Raw genomic sequence first — 20,446 nt, forward strand, 5'->3', positions numbered from 1 at the left:
TCAACACTTTTTAGAGAAAAAAATGTATAATATTTTACTTTAATCGGATAAATTTCTGATTTTTTATTTTTCGATTGCCGATTACCTGTTTCGAATTTGATTATTATTTATTTTTAAAGAAAAAATGTTTAATACTTTACTCTAATTGGATAAATTATTATCCAGATATTATCTAATCCAATACGCAATTATCCGAATCCAAATCCGATTGTTTATCGCACGAATATATATACATTTTCAGTGAGAAAAATTTTAAATTTAGATGTTCTTAAATGAATACGAATATAAATTTAGAGACAAATTTCAGCTATCCATTTATAGGTCTACTAGAAATAACAAGGCCTGAAACGCTCTTGAATTACATGTATAATGTTCACAGCTTTAAATGAGCACAAGAAGTCTGCAATAACATTTTCTATACGAAAACAACGAAAATGAACAGACAAAAAACCATGGACTAACAAAGACATGCTCTAACGCAATAGATGTTTATGGAGGAACTGGGACCATAAAGCTAGGCTAAAACCAGCGAGCAATCACAAAAGATGGTGATGGAATCCAAATTGAGGGCTGAGACAAAATGATTGGGAAGGGGTGGTGCAACCGAAGCCAAACAATTGGGGGAAGGGAAGTAGATGGTTTCTGCCAAGGTATGATTTGCTGAAGCTCAAATGATAGGCGGACCTCCGGTGAGGGCCGTGGGGTGTGGTCACCAATCTCGTCTTTATGATCTTTTTTTTTTTTTTATGAGGTTCATCCGTGCCAGCTTGCGTGCACCACGATTACATCCTCAAATTAATACCACCGAATGGGTGCAAACCCAAGACCTCCCCGTGAGAGGTAGAGTCTTTAACCGCTTTCAATTGAACCTGGGAGGCAGAGTATTGCATGTATGTACATCGTTTGCAGAAAATAGAGTTTTCAGTAGAGGTTGCTTCCACCCAAGTGTGTTCCAACTTCCAACTACTAAGCTAATCAACCACCCAATGGAACTGTCCATTTTGAGCAATTGTGATTCTTCTTAAGGGAAGAATGGGACCCATGGTTGCGTATAGAAACCCGTGGTAGTGCCATCCTCAATGTGCTTCCTTATTCCTTGCTGAATTAGAGACTAGCTCAGCCCCGTGACGACACCTTGGTTTAATTGAAATTACTTCAGTAAATGTGCAAGACCGTCATTCAAAATTTCTGATCATCGGATCCAAAATTTCAGTCGAGATTTCGATCCGACAGCTCAAATTGTTTCGCATGACAATCCTAGTTTAATGGCCTCAACTGGGAAACACGTAGGGAAATATCCAGCTCTAAGAAACTAGCACCAAAGAATATCTGATTGATGCGTATGTCTCCAAAACTACCTTGCAAGTAGAGTTTAGTTGAATGTCTCAAAATCCCTAAAAGCTAGCCCTCCGTCGTCCGGTTCATGCACAAACGCTTCCAATTATTCCAACGAATGCCTTTCCTATTTATGATGTGGAATCATCTCCTCCCCTTTAGGGTGTTGGAAGGACTTCGTATCTTCGAGTCCGGATCAGCTCCCCGATGGGTTCACAACCACACAAAACAGTGGGGCCCACGGTGAAAAATACTTTTTAGAAAAAAAAAAAAAAAACAATTTAAAATTTTATCCGTGGGCCCCACTATTTTGTGTAGTCGGGAAGTCCTCGGGAGTCACTCTGTGCTACCCCGACGGGGTGAAGATCCGGATTCCGTGTCTTCTACCTGTTAGGGTGTCTCCACCATTCATTAAGAGGGCCTACAAAAAATTACTGGTTTCCTTATCTTTGATTCATTTTGTTGGCACTCACAAGTGAAATTCTCACACTTCTCCCCTAATATTAGTTGAAATGACAAGAAAGGAGCATAAATTAAGGAAAGACAAACGTGTTACGCATCTGATTTCCAGCATTGTAAGGAAAAATGTCCATCGCCCAGACCAAATTTTAGCCTTTTAGGTCCATCTGTGGTCCAAGACTTGTTATACGGCACATACGTGGCATCAGAAACCCAGAAAGATGAGGTTGCTCTAACGTATGGTCATCACACGCCACGCTTCTCTTGTCTTTATGTCCTTATTCTGATATTTTTCCCGGCTACTTTCTGTCCTTTCAAATCATTATCAACAATTTATCACTTATATCATACTCGAAACTTCGGAAATTTACCGAAAAATCTCTCTCTGCGAGCACCTATATGATTGGGGAAAAAGATTTCAAGTCTTAACGCAATTCTTTTCTCAGGCCTCCATGGCCACTATCCCTAAGCTTCACCTCTCTCCACAGAGCTTCCAAGATCACTCCAGAACCGCTCAGAAATTGAAATTCAGGCAGTTCTTTTGCCGGAAACCTGCAACACTCGATGCTATTTCCGTTATCGGCCAATTGAATGGCTACAGTGGAGTAACTTTACTGCGGTGCAGGTCATTCAGATCTGAAGATGGAGGAGACTTTACAGAGAAGCAGGAGAGCGAGGTAAAGACGGATGGAGGAATCTCCAAGCAAAGTCCACATCCGCCGAAGAAAAGAAATGGATTTCTTCCGTCTCTGACATCTTTTCTTCTTGGTTTGCACTTACCATCAGAAGGCGAGCGCCAGAAAACTCTGGCGAATGTGGATGAGTTTTTCTTCTCTGTGAGTTGTCTTCTTCACTAATGCGTAAGCGTAATTGTTAGGAATTTGAGCTCAAGTTTGATTCCTCAACTTTGAAGTTTTTAATTTGTCCTCTTTACTTTTGAACTGGTTAGGTTTCCACTCAAATTGGAAGATATGTTGTAACCATGATGAGCACTGGAGTAATACTTGCAGTTGGCTTTCAGTTGTCAGGTACGAAATCACATGCTTTTGTTTCCAGAATTATTGCATTATATGTCCTTTTTTCAGAGTGTTGATTACTTTGATCTTCATCCATATAAATCTTACTTGGAAATTTTGTGAAGGTGGTGACAGCCAGATGAATGCTCTGATTTGGTTTAGCTGGCTTGGTGGAATCATCATCGGAACGTTGATAGGGTCTAACCTTGTTTTAGAGGAACACTGTAGAGCTGGGCCAAGGAACGTTGTCATCACCGGAAGGTATTCCTTTGTCGAGTTTTGACCACAACACCAACTTCCCCCCCCCCCTCTTTTCCCTCTTTTCTTTTATTTTCTCAAACAAGATAATTGAGTATTAGTTTAGCAATTGACACTGAGACTGCGAATGAAAAGAAAAGGGAAAAACAATGTTGAAGAATTTTGGATGCATTCTGCATGGTGTATCCGTTTGTTTATGAGTAGTTATTGATAGAATTTCAGGTTTATCTAATCTCAATATCGTCTTTCTCAATGCATATAATGTGCGGATGTGTGGAGGCTGAACTATGACTGGATAATATACTGGAGATATAATTATGCTCCAATGACCGAATGTTTCTATTTTCTGTTACAGTACAAGAGGACTTGGAAAAGCTCTTGCACGGGAATTTCTTCTTTCTGGGGATCGTGTTGTCATTGCTTCTCGCAGGTTTTCATCTGATCATTTCACATGATTCTTTGCATAACTGTGAGTCACAATTTCTCATACTTACTTTGGATCTTATTGACACAGCCCTGAGTCAGTACAAACAACCGTCTCTGAGCTTGAAGAGAACCTGAAGGAATGTATGCTTACTGGGGGTGGTGCATCCATGACAAAAATGAAATATGCGAAGGTGGTTGGTATTGACTGCGATGTTTGCAAACCTGATGATGTTAGAAAGTTGTCTGAATTTGCTGTGACTGAACTCGGTTCTATAGACATTTGGGTGAGTGGTGCCTTTTTCTGTTTGATACACAGAGTAGCATCTTGATTTTGTTGATATGGTAGAGATCTATATACTATTGTTTTCCTTACTCCTTTATGCTTGTTCTTAAACTTATCCTGGTGAAGTTGAAAACGTCATAGACGATCTCTTATTTTTTGGACCTTTTTTTATTTATTATAATTAGTTTTTTATAATATTGTTCTAATGCATTTATTTTTGGAAAACTCTTGGACAGATAAACAATGCTGGGACTAACAAAGGCTTTAGACCCCTACTGGATTTTACAGATGAAGACATTGAGCAGGTTTGCAAAAATTTTCAGTTTATCTATTTTCTTCTGATGCACTTGGTGACCCCTAAAAAGTTTCTTATGGGTGGCAACTAAGATGTACCAATTTGTTTGCTATGCGACCTCTTTTAACATGGCGGATTTCAATGTCTTGGTTTCATACATGATGAACAAGAATTTCTTGACTTTCTTTGTTATTGTAATAAATATTGAAGTCATGAACAAAAAAACCACACATGGGGCTACTCTACCAGATCTTCCTGTTTTGGATAAAAAGTTCCAATTTTCCTTGTTAAAACCTTCAAACAGCAGAAAACATGTTAGTTGACAGAAGTCAATGCATGCATATTTAGCAGGTTTTTATTAACATACAAACAGGAGGAGCTAAAGCAATAAACCAAATGTCTATGAAAAGCTTACTATTGGTCAATCATTTTTTGCCATAACTAACCGAATAATATCATATTGCATATGCATGGATTCTATGCTATATATAATTTAACATCTTGGGTCACCTTGGCACTTATGATTAGGCATCTCCCTCAAACTTGCTAGAAATATAACATTCACATGCATTGTGTTTAAAGGATCTCATTGATTTTGTTATTTTATATTCTTGAATTTTGATGGAATATATTTGTATGTGCATTGTTTTGACTAACTGCTGTTATCATATATGCTCAATGAATAGATTGTCTCAACAAATCTGATTGGATCTTTGATATGCACACGAGAAGCCATGCATGTGATGCAAACCCAGGTGAAGGGTCACATCTTTAACATGGATGGTGCAGGCTCAGGGGGTTCTAGCACCCCTTTGACAGCTGTGTAAGTGGTTTAAGGATTCAAGTTATTAATTGTTATAAGAAGACAGAAAAATAAATTTCTTACAATTTTGTATTTCTCCTGTAACTTTTCTTGGTGAAGAGATTTTCCTATTATGATGTTGGGGCTCTTTGTCTGTTTGAAAAGAAAAAAATTAGGGGATATATCTATTATCCATGTTCATATATTTGTTGGTGACGCTAACACCATCATATGTATTCTAACTTATAGCTATGGTTCAACCAAGTGTGGCCTAAGGCAGCTTCAATCATCGCTTTTGAAAGAGTGCAGACGTTCTAAGGTTGGAGTACACACAGCATCTCCAGGCATGGTTCTTACAGATTTGCTACTAAGGTACCATAAATACATCCCAAGTGCTGCTATGAATATGCATTTCCTGTTCAATTGTTTTCCTTAGATTATTAAAGAAGCATTTAACTCCCCTTTCAATATATATTCATTCCGGCCAAGGGGAGGGGGGTAAGCCCAACTCCCCCCGCGGAGGCCGGCGCACCACCGGCGGCCCTATTAGGAAATCCCCCCACCCTATACCTCTTCGGATCAAATATATATATTCATTCAAAATTCAAACTTCCCATCCTACTTTCCACTGAGCATAGAAGTGCTTATGCTTCTCCACATGATTTATTTCCCCTAACATTAGCATCTCCTGGTATTCTCCACCTTTGTTTTTCAGTTATTATTGAGTAAATCGGGTTATATTAAACTTTTTTGCAGCAATCCAAATGCATTTAACAATGTGAATTCCCCTTGGATATTTCTTTTTCACAGTTGGGTCCTGACATTGTTTACTCCATTGGTGGTTTACTTGCAGTGGCTCAACTCTTAAAAACAAACAGATGTTTAATATCATTTGTGAGCTTCCAGAAACAGTGGCACGAACTTTAGTTCCTCGAATGAGAGTAGTAAAGGGAACTGGAAAAGCTATTAACTATTTGACACCACCAAGAATCCTGCTTGCTTTGGTCACTGCTTGGTTGCGACGAGGTCGCTGGTTTGATAGCCAGGTACTGCAATTTGTTTTCTTTTTGGATATTTTATTCATTGAACTGTTTCCTTCTAAACATAGACATGAAAAGATGGACTGAATCAGATAAGTGCTACTCTTCTGCATGTTGGACCAATCTATGCTTCCAAATAACTGTTTTGGTTGAATAATATGCTTCAAATAACTTGGATGAACAAATTGGGACTGCAAGCTATTATAATTTAAATATCATTGTATTGATTTAGTCTGTCTAGGATAAGTTATATGCTCCCTTGATTCAGTTTATCTGTCTGCTACTTTTACTATGTCTTCTTGTGATCCTCAGCTCTGCTTGTGAAGCTTTAGATTCAGCTAATGCATGCTCCCATGGCCCTGTGCCTCCTTTTTCTCATGTTAACAAAGTTTTGGTGATTAGAACAGTTTAAGTTACATGGAAGAAGTCGTCTTCTATAAACAAGCAGCCTTATACCTTTTGTTCCTATTCCTATGCTCAGTCCCTGCATAAATTCTACCAGCTGCTAAGGTTCTTTCTTGTGTTAGTATGAAATTTTGATGTGAGAATGTTCTAAATCGTGATTGTCAGTTCTGTATCTCTTATGATGAAACCTACTGTAGTTTTTAAATTGTAAATTTTCTGAGTAGGCAATTCAGTTTTTGAAAGCTTTGCATACTTAAAGAAGCAAGGATTTATTTTGTTTTGTTGTACAGGGAAAAGCATTATATGCAGCAGAGGCGGATCGGATTCGAAACTGGGCAGAAAGCCGTACTCGTTTCTCTTTCACTGATGCAATGGAGATGTATACGGAGAACACCTGGGTTTCAGTGTTTTCACTTTCTGTTGTTTGTGCCTTCATCATTCTTTCTAGTTCAGGTGGCACATTTCATCACACCTGAGCTTTCATCAAGATGTCCAACTGGGAAGCACAAGAGTTGGTTATCCTCTAATGCGGCTACTATATCCTAGTAGCAGAAAGCTACAACATGAGGTACAGATCCATGGATATTCTCTACATCTGTTCACTTTCTCCTACAATTTGCGGAATTAGGGGCTTTTGGGCTATGGATTATAAAGCCCTGTTTTAACACACCCACGTGCTGAAGTTTGATTGGGTACCAGGCTGTCGTATAAAATTAAAATGTTTGCATCAACTCCATCAAGTCAGCATTCTCCATTGGAATGCTTGTGTCATGTAACACCCCTCATTAATTGTAAAGAAAGTCTGTCTTGACTTGTAAATTATATTTTCACCGGGGAAAAAATAAACTTGTATAGGATATATCCTTTGACTATGAATCATGCACAAAGATCCTATTATAAGCTAAAGCTGTTGCTATGCTGCTGTTTGGGTTCCTAGGCTTTTCAGATCAGAGGGTTGATTTTTCAAGGGGGTTTTCCCAGCCAATTTGGATATGGTATGTATTTAAATTGGCAGAAACCAATTCTACTATGATCCATGCTTGCTTCTTCTTCTTCTTCTTCCTTTTTATTTTTTTATTTTTTTTTGGGGGGGGGGGGAAAGGTAAAGTCATTGGGAAATTGAGCTATTATGAACATTGACATCTGAATTATCCTTGGAATAGTGTTCAATATATGCCTTTCAAGGATGTTTTATTGGTAGTGTGGATCAAAAGTTGCTCTGATATCATGAAAGGACAAGTTTTAGGAGTTGTAATTGCATACTCAAAAATGAACATGTGATGTTTACTTATAAATCAAATGGTACAATTACAATAGCCAACAGCTTGACTGTACTACAGCTAGTTTTGGTGGTTACACGAGAGAGCTCATAAGGGTTTCAAATTTCAAAATTTCAAACTAAGAGTCCCAATGTCTATTGCCAAATAAGTCTTATCCCAACTATATGGATTGGGGTTCCATGGCATTAGAGTGCCATTCAGGTCACACATGCTCTTCCAAAACACTTGTTCTAGTCTATCTTTACCCTTTTATCACATTCCATTAAAGATGAACATATCTCCTCATAGAAGCTTCACAGTAATTTATTATGAATGAGGGCGGCAATAAAGTCTGCTTTAATTTTCTTATTTTGTTCATTCTTTATTTTATCTTCTATAATTTTATTAGAATATTAGTCATCACTACTACGACATCTAAAATTGGCTCCTCTCCTTGGAGAAAATCTCCTAACAAATGCTTCATTATAAGATTCAGCCACATGTTTTTTTTTTCCCTTCCTTTTATGGTGTTTGAGGTTTATCTAGCCAACCGTGTGCTCCGACATCCTTGAGGGGCTTTGACTCAGGATCACCTGACTTCTCCGGAAGTATGGATCATACCACTCTTCCAACCGTCAATTGACCACATGTGATATTTTAATTTAAAGATATTTTCTAGATTTATCTTAACCCTTGAATTAAAATATTATACATAGTTAAATCTTTTATAACTCATTGAATACTCATTAGAATAGCTCCCACAAGAGAGTTCCAAACTCACTGTATCTTTGCTACCAAAAAGAAAAACTCGATATCCTCTCAACTCATTTTTGAATTCTTCTGTTCCCCTCCAACGAATCATGATGGGCTGCCAATGGTGGATTAGTAGAGCGGTTAAAAGTTCAACCTCCCACAAGGAGGTCCTGGGTTCATACCCATCCGGCGGCACCTATATAGTAATATTTCCCACCATCCTATATATAAACTCTTCAGATTCCAAAAAAAAAAAAAGAAGAACCATGATGGGCCGGTGACGCCGGTCTAAGACTCTAAGCAAGGTCATAGACCCATTAATTTCTGGCGGAGAGCAAGGTCTAAGGCCCATGAAGTCTGATGCCTTGGAATGCAGTTTAAAATTTGAACACGGTTCACGAGTCTCACAGTTCCACACCTGCAGTGCTGGCTGCTGGCGAGCTTGACGAGCTTGACCTCCAAAGGCTCCTCCTATCCATTTTGTTGTAAAGCCATTTTCACACGTGTGACCCCACACCCACGTTTCAGGGGAGAGGAGAGAGGAGAGAGGAGAGAGGGTAGAGTTTACGAAGACGCTGCACGTTCACCGGACAGGGAATCACGATCCGCTCGTTACATAAAATAATCTCACCGTAGAAACCGGTAATCCCGGCAAATGATTGCCTTGTTCTTTCCGCAAGTGAAATGGCTTCTGATTCTGCCACGTGGAAATGAGTTTCGAGGAAGAAACGTTGATCGTGTTGGACCATCTCCCGGTTGGTCCAATCACGACCCGGATAACGTTTTTTATTTTAAGAATATAAACTCGAGCCCTAATTGTCGCAGTGAATCACGGAAGATCTCGCGGATAAACAGAGTGGGGAACTGTGTAATTATGGTAGTTGCCGGGGCTGGGCGCATAAAAATAAATTATTTTAAATTACAGCGCGTGTATTTTGGTGATGGACCCTGGCCGGCTAGCTAGACTTGAATCTTGCTGCTTGCAACAAGTCAACGGTCAAAGAGAGGCGCCCATATATCACCTTTGCTAGATGCGTTGCACAAGATAATTCCCGTTTACTTTTCTTAATTTCAATATATGAGAAAATTTCATATCCAACAGCGCCGACGGGGCGTCGCTGCTTTCTCGGATGATGTTAAACATGTCTTTTTTTTGGCAAAAAATAAAAATAAAAATGTTAAACATGTCAAGTCAAGTTAAGCCTCCCACCGCTTGCCATGTCCTCAAAAACAATTATAGACAAATTTTGTCTCGCAGAATAAAAAAGAGAGACGGTTGTTGAACAAAGGCCAACGGGGCTGGCGAGACAGGGAACCGAAACTCAAGGAATTAAAATCGGACTTGTTTGTATCTGTATCGGCTGTGATTCGTATCGGTACCTCATTGAAATTTACAGAAAGACTAAGCCAAAAAAAAAAACTAGTGAAGAGAAGGGATGAATCTTGCCCGTATGCCTTCTTCATGCCAGAGACTTATATTCTTTTGCATCTTTCAAAATAACCTTTTTTTTTTTTACTTAAAATAAATTATTTTTTCTCTTTTTTTCTCCTTTCGGTGGACATATTGTTTCAAATGTTATATGCAAACTATGGTGAGAATAGGTTAAAGAAAATAAAAGAACATGAGAATGATGAAATTAACTGTTATGTACTTGCATAAAATCAAGTATGTTATAGGCCAATTTAGGCCTAACTCTCAAAATTATCATTTTTCAATATTATCTTTTTTATCAAAAGAAATGCTCTCCACTAATCATAGTGATTCTTGAATCCTGACATCTCATGTTATGTTAATCTCGCAATATTATCAAGACCATTATTGAAATACAAAAATGGAATATGTTATGATACCAACAGTGTGAGGTCAACTTTAAATAGTAATAGTTCTATCAATATAGGTATGATAAATTAATATTACATGTTAAAAAGTTTTGTCCTAAGTTTTATTTTATAATAATAAAATTCAATACTCAAAATCCCTTTGAGAATATTAGGCTTATTTTGGGTTATATTCCATATTAATTGTTGTAACATTTTTGTACACATCATGATAAGCACTCAACTATTAGATACCTAAAGAAGAAGAAGAAAAATAGCAGCCCAATATCGGATGCTTCACAAATGCTTACTTGACAAGCGTCTCCTTAAAGATGATTTCAATGTTAGAACGTGATGCTCTATATATTGGCTAGGTTTATAGACAGAGATCTCCTTGAGAAAGGGAAGGGTCGCATGACTTGCATTGCTTGTCCCAACCCCACTCAAATAAAAAGGGGTTTAAAATTTTTATTTTCAAAAGCCCATTTTGATTTTTTTTTTTTTCTTTATTTGTGATGGGTTCGGCCCTCTTTTTTTTTTTTTTTCCAACCCGGTTTCTCAAGGTTTTGCCCTGACTAATCCGGTGTTCGACCCGAGTCGCACACCTGGCTATGGTGGGTGAGTCTCTTAGCGGGAATTTTTTTCATCCACAAGGTTTTGATACTGGAATCTTGCTTAAGCAGACCAAGCTGCTTACCACTTGGACCAACCCTCGTTGGTTCGGCCTCTTTTAATGTGAAATATTAAACCCTGATTAAGTTATTGAATTTCCAAGACAATCATTAAATGGTTCATTGACCATTTAAAAACTCTACTTAAAAATGATTATTTCTCCATTGGAGATTGGTTCCTTTGTCAACCCAACATTTAGTGAAATATAATAGGCCAACCCGATTTGACAAGATTTTTTATGTCTTAATCAACTCGGCTGTTATTTACTAAAAAAAGAAAAATCAAGTCGGCCGTTATGATATTCTGCGAGAAATTTGTCCGTTCCATTTTTATTCTATTATTATTATTATTATTATTATTTTATACCAAACCAACCCCAAACAGCTATCACAGACCTTGGTTCTGTGTGTATTCCGTTTCCATTAGACAAAATAATACCTCATGTCTTCGACATTATCTTATAAAATGATTGGATATAGTTGGAAACTCACTGGAAACATTACCAAAAAAGGAGGAAAAAAAAAAAAAAACCACCAAAGAGAGTAAAGATTCTGTTTGTTCGTTTGTTTGTGGGATTATCATAGCGTGGTGGCCCACAAGATTAGGAGTTTTCTAGCTGCTCTGATTTCCTTATTTGGATTATTGTCTATGCAAGTGATGCATATAAATATCCATATGTTTTGGTTCCAGCTGGAGCTTCGTAGATGCAAAGACATATTTGACCTATAAGGGTCAATTCATTATGCATTTTGTATTAATACATGTTACCCATTAATAATAAGAAGGATGGCCAAAATCATGAAGAGGAAAAACAAGACCTTCTTTTTACTACTAATAGCCATCTAATCCAATAATTCCAGAAGTGGCTTAATTGGTAAAAATCAATAATTTTATATAGAAGATCATAATTTGAATTCTCTCATAATCAGGGGCGTAGTCTTGCCTATTACGTAATACCTCTTTTCTAATATATAAAATCAAATTATATATTAGAAACACGCGTGAAATACAATAAATAATTCATGTTTATCTAAAAATAAGAGTTTGCATCTCTTAAGTAAAAAGTTATGAAGAGTTTAAAAACTAAAATCTTAGGATTAAGACTTCTTGTCTAGAACTTTTCTTTAAAAATAATGTAAAAAAGAAAGACAAGAAAAAAACACAAGAAGAAGAAGAAGCAGTATATAAAGGGTGGATTTTATTTCCCCTCATAGACCTTCATGCATTGTCAATGAAATTTATTAATTTTACGAATAAAACTTAGCTAGTGAGGACCGCATTGTTCTTCGCCAATCACAAGTCACGACACATATTCATGAGATCAAAGACCAAATTTGTATTCTCACAATTTTATATGATTTAAATTATTATAGTAAATGTCCTTTTCTTCAGAAGGATTATGGCCTGTATCGCATTGATTGGAACTTGCAAGTCATTATGCACTCCTCATTTCCTTTCTTAATAGATGAGGAAATGTATACCTCATGTATCTCTTTCAATCTTCCTTTTTAAGAGAGTCAGTTCAAAATATCGAAAAGATAATATCATATGAGATGCTATTATACATGTTTATCTATATCTCTCCGATGATGAGATGTAACAGATTAAATTATGTTATTGTATGCAACATAATATTGAGATGGATGTAGAACTCACCAAGTAGGATTTAAGAAACAGACGTTTGAAGTGTATTTTGTATTAGGTCAAGCTTTAGCAGCTCTAAAGAAATCAACCCTTTCACATAGTAGGTCAGAGTTCGAATCTCCTTGGACAAGGGACGGAGCCTTACTTATATTAATTATATAAAAGCTCTCTTGAGGATATAGTCAAAGTGCGCATAAACTGGCTTAGATGAACCTCAAATTCAAAAAAAATATATATATTTATGCCTCATAGGTATATATTCTTAGGAGAATGATGTATCGTTTTGTATATCTATGCTAGGATTCAAGGATTTTTGAGATCAATGAATGAAAATGTTAGTTTTGAAGCTTGAGAATTTGAATAAGCAAAAGTGAAAACCTAGCTTCAAATAAATGTCAATATAAGAATAGAAAAAATTATTATGCACAAATCTTCGAGGTGGCCAACATGTCTAAATGAATGGAAAAAAATTATTAAAAATTAAATAATATATAAGTACTCATCCTCCTCCTTAAAATAGCATCCCATCATTAATAAATCATTACTTTAAAGTCCTCATTATTTTTAATCTTAAAATATATAAATAAAAAAAATTTATTAAAAAAAATATCATAAGGGTGAGACATTTTATCATGCTTGATTAAAAGGGCATACTTGAGATTTACCCCTTATCTTTTGAAAGAAAATTGTCAATTAACCGACATACTCGTGATCTGGCAAGCATCAATATCTGTTGTGCCAATACTCATATGGTAGTTCGACACCGATATCCATTGTAGTCAAGCTTTTGTTATCAAATCAGTCATAACAATTGGAGGTCCACAGGCTAACAAAGAGTGAAAGAAGGTATAGGATGGAAAAGTACCGAAATTGCTTCAGTCCTGTGCATTAAATGCGTAGGACTGTCATGCGAAATTCAATCCGACGACTCGGATTGAATTTCACATGACAGTCTTGCGTATTTAATTTATGGGACTGAAGCAAAGTCTAGAAAACTACCACCACATCCATTTCGACAGTAAAGCTGTTCCTAATAGTTCCTCTTATGTGATCCAGTCCACCGGGACAGCTGGTCAATGGAATTTCTGAATTTGAATGCTACAATATCCACTGACCAATAGAATCTTTCAATTCAAACGTGACACCTGCGACCGTTGGATAACTGGGTTGACTTGATAATTCTATAATAAAGCTGGCTTACACGTTAACCGGTGACAGTTGGGTACTGGATGGCTCGATGTGAGAGAAACTTATGAGTAAAGGGTAATTAAAGGGATTATATTCGCATGGTGGGGGTTTATCTGCTAATACGAATTTTCTCTTACATTCTCTGATTGATTCTCATATAGTCATATTAAACATGAATTTCCCTCGCCGTCCTTCCACGCGAAACTTTCTGTGTGGAGGTGGGGCCAAAGAGAGAAGAGAACACCAACCGGTCCAACCGTATAAACAATTATACTCCGCCGCGTGGGTCCCAGAAGACAGAAAATTCTTCAACTTCTTCATCCCCCATGTGAGAAAAGTTTTAGAAATGGAACTGGAGAAGGAGAAAGTTTCTGCACTGGTTTGGCTTCTTCCTTCCTTTCTCTCTCCCTCTGTGTTTGTAAGGAAAGTGATTTTGTCGCTGCAATTTCGATCACAGTAATACAGGCAAAACCCTATTTTGTCGTTCTTAAAGCTTGTCTGAATCTCCATTTCACAGAGAGGGAGGGTGAGGGTGAGGGTGAGGGTGAGAAGAGAAATACTTGCAGAATCTCAGTGAGAGCTCGCGCAGAGCGTTTCTCCGGTAGCAGTGCCAGAAGAGTCAGAGAAGAGAAGGGGAACGAAATAGTGGAATTTAACTGATTAGACAAGAATCTAGCAATGTCTTCACCTACTCCGGCTCCGACGTCTACCAACACTACCGCTTCACCGCCGCCGCCGTCGACGTCAAACGCAAATAATACTTCCCCGACGCCAGCGTCTCCTGCTCCTGCCTCTCCACCCCCTCCCGATACTTCTCCGCCTCCTCCCGCTGCGGCATCTCCGCCTCCTCCCGCTGCGGCATCTCCGCCTCCTCCCGTTGCGGCATCTCCGCCTCCTACCGCTGCGGCATCTCCGCCACCTCCGCTGACCAAAAGCTCATCTCCACCTCCTCCGTTGGACACCTCAAGTCCACCTCCACCCGCTGATTCTACTTCTCCGCCCCCTCCAGCATCTTCACCACCCGCCGCCAAAAATTATTCCCCTCCTCCGCCGCCGCGAAATCTTTACGCTTCACCGCCCCCTCCTTCCAACTCTTCTCAATCATCATCACCTTCTTCTGCGGTATCGACTGGTCTTATCGCGGGAGTTGCGATTGGAGGAGCCGTTCTGATAGCTTTCTTGTGCTTAGTGTTCATCTGTTGTCGGAAGAAGCGGAGAAGAGTTCCTGAGCCAGTGTATTACTATGCACCGCCTCCACCTGGACCAAAAGGTGAGATCTGTCTGCAAGCCGGAGTTAAACTTTTTACTTTTTTCGAACTTCTTCGGATTTATAAGCTCTGCTTTAGTTATTTCAATTCAAAGTTGGAGCTTTTTCTTTCTCAGAAATGGGCTTTCCTGTGTTTGCTGTGAAATATTGATTCCCCCTCTCCCCATATAATTTTAGTTTCAATTTTGAACAGAAATTCAATAATGCTGTTCAGGGTTGCACAGAAAGCTCAGTTAGCTCTTCGCTTGGGTTCTTGTAATTTTTATTCAACATTAACATATATCGAAGTCTCAACTTTTTGATTCTTGATTATTTGAGAATGGAAATTTTGTTTGGAAATAAGAATTCTAGAGGAAGTTGTTGCTTCTCTTCCCCTCGTGTACTTCGAGACTTGTTTGTATGTATTATTGATTGGGTTTTCTTATTCTTTTTATGTGTATCATATATCTTATTCTTAATTGGTCTTTGTTATTCTATATTTGATGTATCAGAATTGCTTATTCTTTTGTTGGTGGTTGTCAATATATTCAGATGGACATTATGGTGGGCAGCCTCAACAATGGCAGCACAATGCTCCTCCTCCAGAGGTCTATGCTGTCACAATGACACCACAGCCCTCTCTCCCTCCTCCACCAGCATCTTTAAGCAGCAGTGGAGGATCTGGGCCCAATTATTCAAGATCTGAGAACCCACTACCATCACCATCTCATGGCCCTTCATTGGGTTTCTCACAGAGTACATTTACTTATCAAGAGTTGGCGATGGCAACAGATGGCTTCTCGGATGCCAACATATTAGGTCAAGGTGGTTTTGGATATGTCCACAAAGGCGTTCTTCCGAATGGGAAAGAGGTCGCTATTAAGTCACTTAAAGCTAATAGTGGGCAAGGGGAGCGTGAATTTCAGGCAGAGGTTGAGACTATTAGCCGAGTACATCACAAACATCTTGTTTCATTAGTTGGATACTGTATGGCTGGATCCCAGAGAATGCTCGTCTATGAGTTTGTTCCAAACTACACATTGGAATTTCACTTGCATGGTATGTCTTTATCTTAAACTGGATTCTTTTTTCTTCTTTCCTTTTTGTATAATTCAGAATGTACATCACCATCATGACCATTAGATGGCAATGTTAAAGCATATTGTAAGGAGAAAAATAAAGAAAGTTTGATTTCATATTTTTTTCCCCTCATGCTTTTGTTTAGTTACTATGGTGAGTTGCAGAAACTGGTAGTTCTGTTGCATTTTTAGATCCTGGATCAATTAATGACTTTTTCCTTGTGCACAATTACTACTTGGGCAGTCAAGCTTATGGTTCTCTCATGACTCATATAACATGCTTCTGTTCATAAAATAGCTGTGTCTGCTAGTTTCATTCATTAAGTTGGTAACAAGGATCTGATCAGAAGGAAATAACTTTTTGCAGGAAAGGGGAGGCCTGTTATGGACTGGCCAACTAGACTGAAAATTGCTCTAGGCTCTGCAAAAGGACTTGCATATCTCCATGAAGATTGTGCGTTTTCTTTTATTATTTTATTCATTTTTCGTATGATTTCTTTCAAGAGGGCGATGAGTTTCTCTAATTTACAGTGCTGTTTCGCACCATTCTCACTTCTGTTGACGTTTGCAGGCCATCCTAAGATTATTCATCGTGATATCAAGGCAGCTAATGTCCTTCTCGATTTAAACTTTGAGGCAAAGGTTGGATTCATATCCTCAATTTTTTTAATGTTTATTATACTGGCATAGTATGTATGAAATAAATCAGTAATATTTATTTTCCTTCAATTTGTGAGCTCATGGAAAACCTTTCTTCATGTCAAAGATATGATTGGTTTTGCCAACTTTCATATCTAATTTATTGGTGAAACAATGAATTCGGAGCAGATTTCATTGAGCCAAAAGTATGTTATGCCTTAGTTTAATTTCTTTTGAAAAAGGGAGAAAAAGGACACTTGAAAAGAATTAGAAAACAGGGGGGAAACTACACCTGACTATTTTAGAGAAAATTTGCTTCATTATAATGTCTGCTGGTTACTAATGTGAACTACTTTGATGAACCTTAAATTTGTTTTTTTCTCTCTTAGGTCGCAGATTTTGGGCTTGCTAAATTCTCATCTGATACCAATACTCATGTTTCTACTCGAGTAATGGGTACCTTTGGGTAAGTTCGGTTTCCTTTCATGCCCTGCTAATGGCTTCTTGCAGTTATCTTCATGATAGTTTTTAGCTTTATTCTTATCAAGTTCCTTTTATTTATTTGCATTGGTTTGGTCTATGTTCTGAGTTGTCCATATGCCATTTGGGTCGTTCATTTTTTGAGATTTGACTCTTATTATAGGGTGGTTAAGTTGGCATCTTGAAGATTTCTCTCTCATTTATTTCCTTTTCTTCACCCCCTCTTAACACACACGCTTCAGCTATCGTGACATTCACCATTGACATTAGTTCAATCATAGCAGTGATATAAGTTGTGAGCTTCCTTGTACCAGTTAATTCATTATTGCACATCAGATGACAATTAGAACCAGCTGGATGTGGTTTAAGTCGGTTGACATCAAAATTCTCCACACTTCCTTTTTTCCTCTCCCTTCTAAATAATGAAACACTTACACTGACAGGTATTTGGCACCAGAGTATGCAGCAAGCGGTAAACTCTCGGATAAATCAGATGTGTTTTCATATGGTGTCATGCTGCTAGAATTAATTACTGGGCGCCGTCCTGTTGATTCAGATAATACATTCATGGACGATAGTTTGGTAGACTGGGTAAGTATTTTTTGTTCCATCACTGTTTTCTTTTCTCAAGAGTACTTATTGAATACATGTGGTTTTAAGACCCAAGTAATTATGATTCTGGAGATTTCAATGCTATCGGTCCAATCTGAATAGGTTTTTGTTGCAAACTGGGTTTAATCAATTGTTCTGGCATGACAGGCAAGACCTTTACTTACTCGAGCTTTAGAAGATGGCAACTATGACACCCTTGTTGACTCACGACTGCAGAAGAACTATGACACCACTGAGATGGCATGCATGGTTGCGTGTGCTGCTGCTTGTGTGCGTCATTCTGCAAGACGCCGGCCACGCTTGAGCCAGGTGATTTTATCTTCTTGACTCAATAAATTTTAGAGACTAACATCACATTTTGGATACATTTTATTTTTTTATTTTTTAATTTTTATTTTGGGTCTAGTTGCTAATGTGCCTTATGGATTGCAATTGAACTGGTGCAGGTTGTCCGGGCATTGGAAGGAGATGCATCACTGTCCGATTTGAATGAAGGGGTCAGACCTGGGCATAGCACAGTTTATGGTTCATATGGTGGCTCAGAGTATGATACAAGCCAATACAACGAGGACATGAAGAAATTCAGGAAGATGGCACTTGGTGGTAGCAGTCAAGAATATGGAGGCAGCAGTGAGTACAGTGGTCCACCAACCAGTGAGTATGGCGTTTACCCATCTGGATCGAGCGGTGAGGGTCACCCCACCACACATGATGGAAGATGAAAACCGGTGAGAGTTCAGTGAAGATCTTCAAAGACTAATTGCTCCTAAAAGGAAGTCTCGTTTTTCTGCATCCCATGTATGTTGTTGTCTTAATTGTTGATAATGACACAATTGTTTCAATTCACCATTTGTTCATCCTCATCCTTTTCTTTACTTCTTTTACAGGCTGAGAGAATTCCTTTTTTCTTCTCTTTTTCCGTGTAACTATGAATCATACCATAAAGCTACTGGGTTATCATCAAAAAGAAAATAATTGAGAGATCTATACTAGCAAATTGTTTTTTCTTGTACAGTCTGTAAAGCTGCCATTCAACCTCAGAGATTATTAGCCTTTAGCTGGGTAGTTCTGGTCAGTTTTGGGGAGTTTATTTTGTTGTTTTGATTGTGCTCTTTTGACCTTCTGACTTCTGAATTGTTTGGAATTTTTATTCTTCTGGATTGAAAACAGTTAAATGTAAGCGTACGTGCATCATGACGAAGTTGGAAATCTGTTGCATAGTGAATGAAAGCATCTTGAATTGTTGAATTCTCGTTTAATTTCAGCAATTCTTAGAAGAGTCCATTTGAATTTAACAAATTGGCCTAAGTTTTGAATGGGAAATCAGCAGAATCGGCTGCCAGATCCGACTGATTGCATAGAGAAAATTAGATATAGGATGTTAGAAGATCATAAGAGCACTTTGCACCTAACTCTACCTATCGGGAATAATTGACAACCAAACCATAATCGTAAAGGAGAGAGAATCACAAGGTAGTTGGCCTGATTTGGCAGGCAAGATTTGATTCTAAGGCCAAAGGCTATTCAGAATTTAGAACCAACTCTACACTGAAGTGATTCTTTTAAGTCACATCAGAGCCAACCCCAAGGGCACAACTGATCACCTCAAAGCGCTAATCTTAAAACTCATTCAAACATATATGTCGCCATTATATTATCTTATCCTAAGTCACTTGATCCCATCATCACCTTATTTAATGTTGATGTACTTTTAGCACAGCAAGGTGGCATCTTTTTTGTATCATCACTTTTTTTAATGACGATGTACTTTTAGCACAGCAGGTGACATGTTTTTTTTAAGAGGCATAAAGTTCAAGGAAATTATAGATTTCATGTCCCATCCCGATAAGCAAAAAATAACAATGAATCAAACCGAGCTACGGTTTGTTCGATTATCTAGGTTGGGATCAGTTCAAGAGTTGAGTTAAGAAGTATTGTAAGCACGAAGGAATTCAAACGGTTATAGAAGGAGATGTGATCATTTTAAATCCGAGATTGACAATCGTGCTCCATCTAAAAATCTGTAGCTGACTCGAATTGAGGAAGAAAAATCCTACGAGCGGACGGTAATGAAGGAAAACTATGAGTGAATCTAACGATCGATAATAAGAGATAAATCTTATATAAACTAAAGTATTACATATAATAAATCGCTCCCCTCCATTATCGTTTTTCAATTAGATTTTGCAAGTGGCCTAGGGTATCACAAATTTTTAATTTAATAAACAAGTTTTTAGATTACAAAATAACTAGTCTTGACTTGTTGAATAGGATTAGGTTAAGTCTTCATGCTAACCCGTTTGATAATTTAAGTGAATCATTTTTTTATTACTAAATTCATCGAATTTGTCGTGACTCAATATCAACCAATTCCTTGTCATTACAGGCTAGCAAGTGTATAGACACGCGACAAGGTTGACTATGAGATTAACAGCATGTAATGTCACCATAAAATTGTCTTTTCTTTTCATTTCTTTTAAAAATAGGAAAATTGCCTTCTCTTTTTCTTCAAAAAAAAAAAAAGAAAAAAAAAAAGAAGAAAAAAAAAATCCCTTTTCTTTAATTAGTTTATTATTTTTGGTTTTATATAAATTAATTTAAGGTCATTAGATAAACCCGATCAACAATCACGCGGCTCACGCTGAAAAAGTTCAGATGCACACCATTTGCGAGAAATGGGACCCACTAGGTAGTGCAATCCATCTGGATGAGTCATGACGGTGGTTTCCCTCGTGAG

The 20,446-nt window shown here is 37.8% G+C and overlaps 2 protein-coding genes across 2 annotated transcripts; both read left to right on the forward strand.

The window, feature by feature from the left end:
* Positions 1 to 2,144: 2,144 nt before the first annotated feature.
* NYC1 (NAD(P)-binding Rossmann-fold superfamily protein) lies at positions 2,145 to 7,304 on the forward strand. Its single transcript, XM_089149103.1, has 10 exons — positions 2,145 to 2,630; positions 2,744 to 2,822; positions 2,936 to 3,071; positions 3,424 to 3,498; positions 3,583 to 3,778; positions 4,014 to 4,082; positions 4,759 to 4,895; positions 5,124 to 5,246; positions 5,728 to 5,920; positions 6,610 to 7,304. The coding sequence occupies exons 1-10, from the start codon at positions 2,247 to 2,249 to the stop codon at positions 6,793 to 6,795; spliced, it is 1,578 nt and encodes a 525-aa protein (XP_089005229.1). The 5' UTR covers positions 2,145 to 2,246; the 3' UTR covers positions 6,796 to 7,304.
* A 6,685-nt stretch (positions 7,305 to 13,989) lies between these two features.
* LOC149020881 (proline-rich receptor-like protein kinase PERK15) lies at positions 13,990 to 18,669 on the forward strand. Its single transcript, XM_089149104.1, has 8 exons — positions 13,990 to 14,923; positions 15,452 to 15,958; positions 16,346 to 16,432; positions 16,550 to 16,620; positions 17,007 to 17,083; positions 17,541 to 17,688; positions 17,857 to 18,018; positions 18,156 to 18,669. Exons 1-8 carry the CDS (start codon positions 14,332 to 14,334, stop codon positions 18,429 to 18,431), a joined length of 1,920 nt encoding a protein of 639 aa, XP_089005230.1. The 5' UTR covers positions 13,990 to 14,331; the 3' UTR covers positions 18,432 to 18,669.
* Positions 18,670 to 20,446: the final 1,777 nt, after the last annotated feature.

Source organism: Hakea prostrata, chromosome 3 (assembly GCF_041222555.1).
Source record: "Hakea prostrata isolate BN-2017 chromosome 3, UWA_Hpros_2, whole genome shotgun sequence".
NCBI classification, from domain to species: domain Eukaryota; kingdom Viridiplantae; phylum Streptophyta; class Magnoliopsida; order Proteales; family Proteaceae; genus Hakea; species Hakea prostrata.

Excerpts from the sequence above, each read along its gene's own strand:
- NYC1 (XM_089149103.1), top strand. The coding sequence starts at position 2,247 with ATGGCCACTATCCCTAAGCTTCACCTCTCTCCACAGAGCTTCCAAGAT. Across the intron at positions 2,631-2,743 it reads TGGATGAGTTTTTCTTCTCT|GTTTCCACTCAAATTGGAAG; the intron begins GTGAGTTGTCTT and ends TGAACTGGTTAG. Across the intron at positions 4,896-5,123 it reads AGCACCCCTTTGACAGCTGT|CTATGGTTCAACCAAGTGTG; the intron begins GTAAGTGGTTTA and ends TCTAACTTATAG.
- LOC149020881 (XM_089149104.1), top strand. The coding sequence starts at position 14,332 with ATGTCTTCACCTACTCCGGCTCCGACGTCTACCAACACTACCGCTTCA. Across the intron at positions 16,433-16,549 it reads TGCATATCTCCATGAAGATT|GCCATCCTAAGATTATTCAT; the intron begins GTGCGTTTTCTT and ends TGACGTTTGCAG. Across the intron at positions 16,621-17,006 it reads ATTTAAACTTTGAGGCAAAG|GTCGCAGATTTTGGGCTTGC; the intron begins GTTGGATTCATA and ends TTTCTCTCTTAG.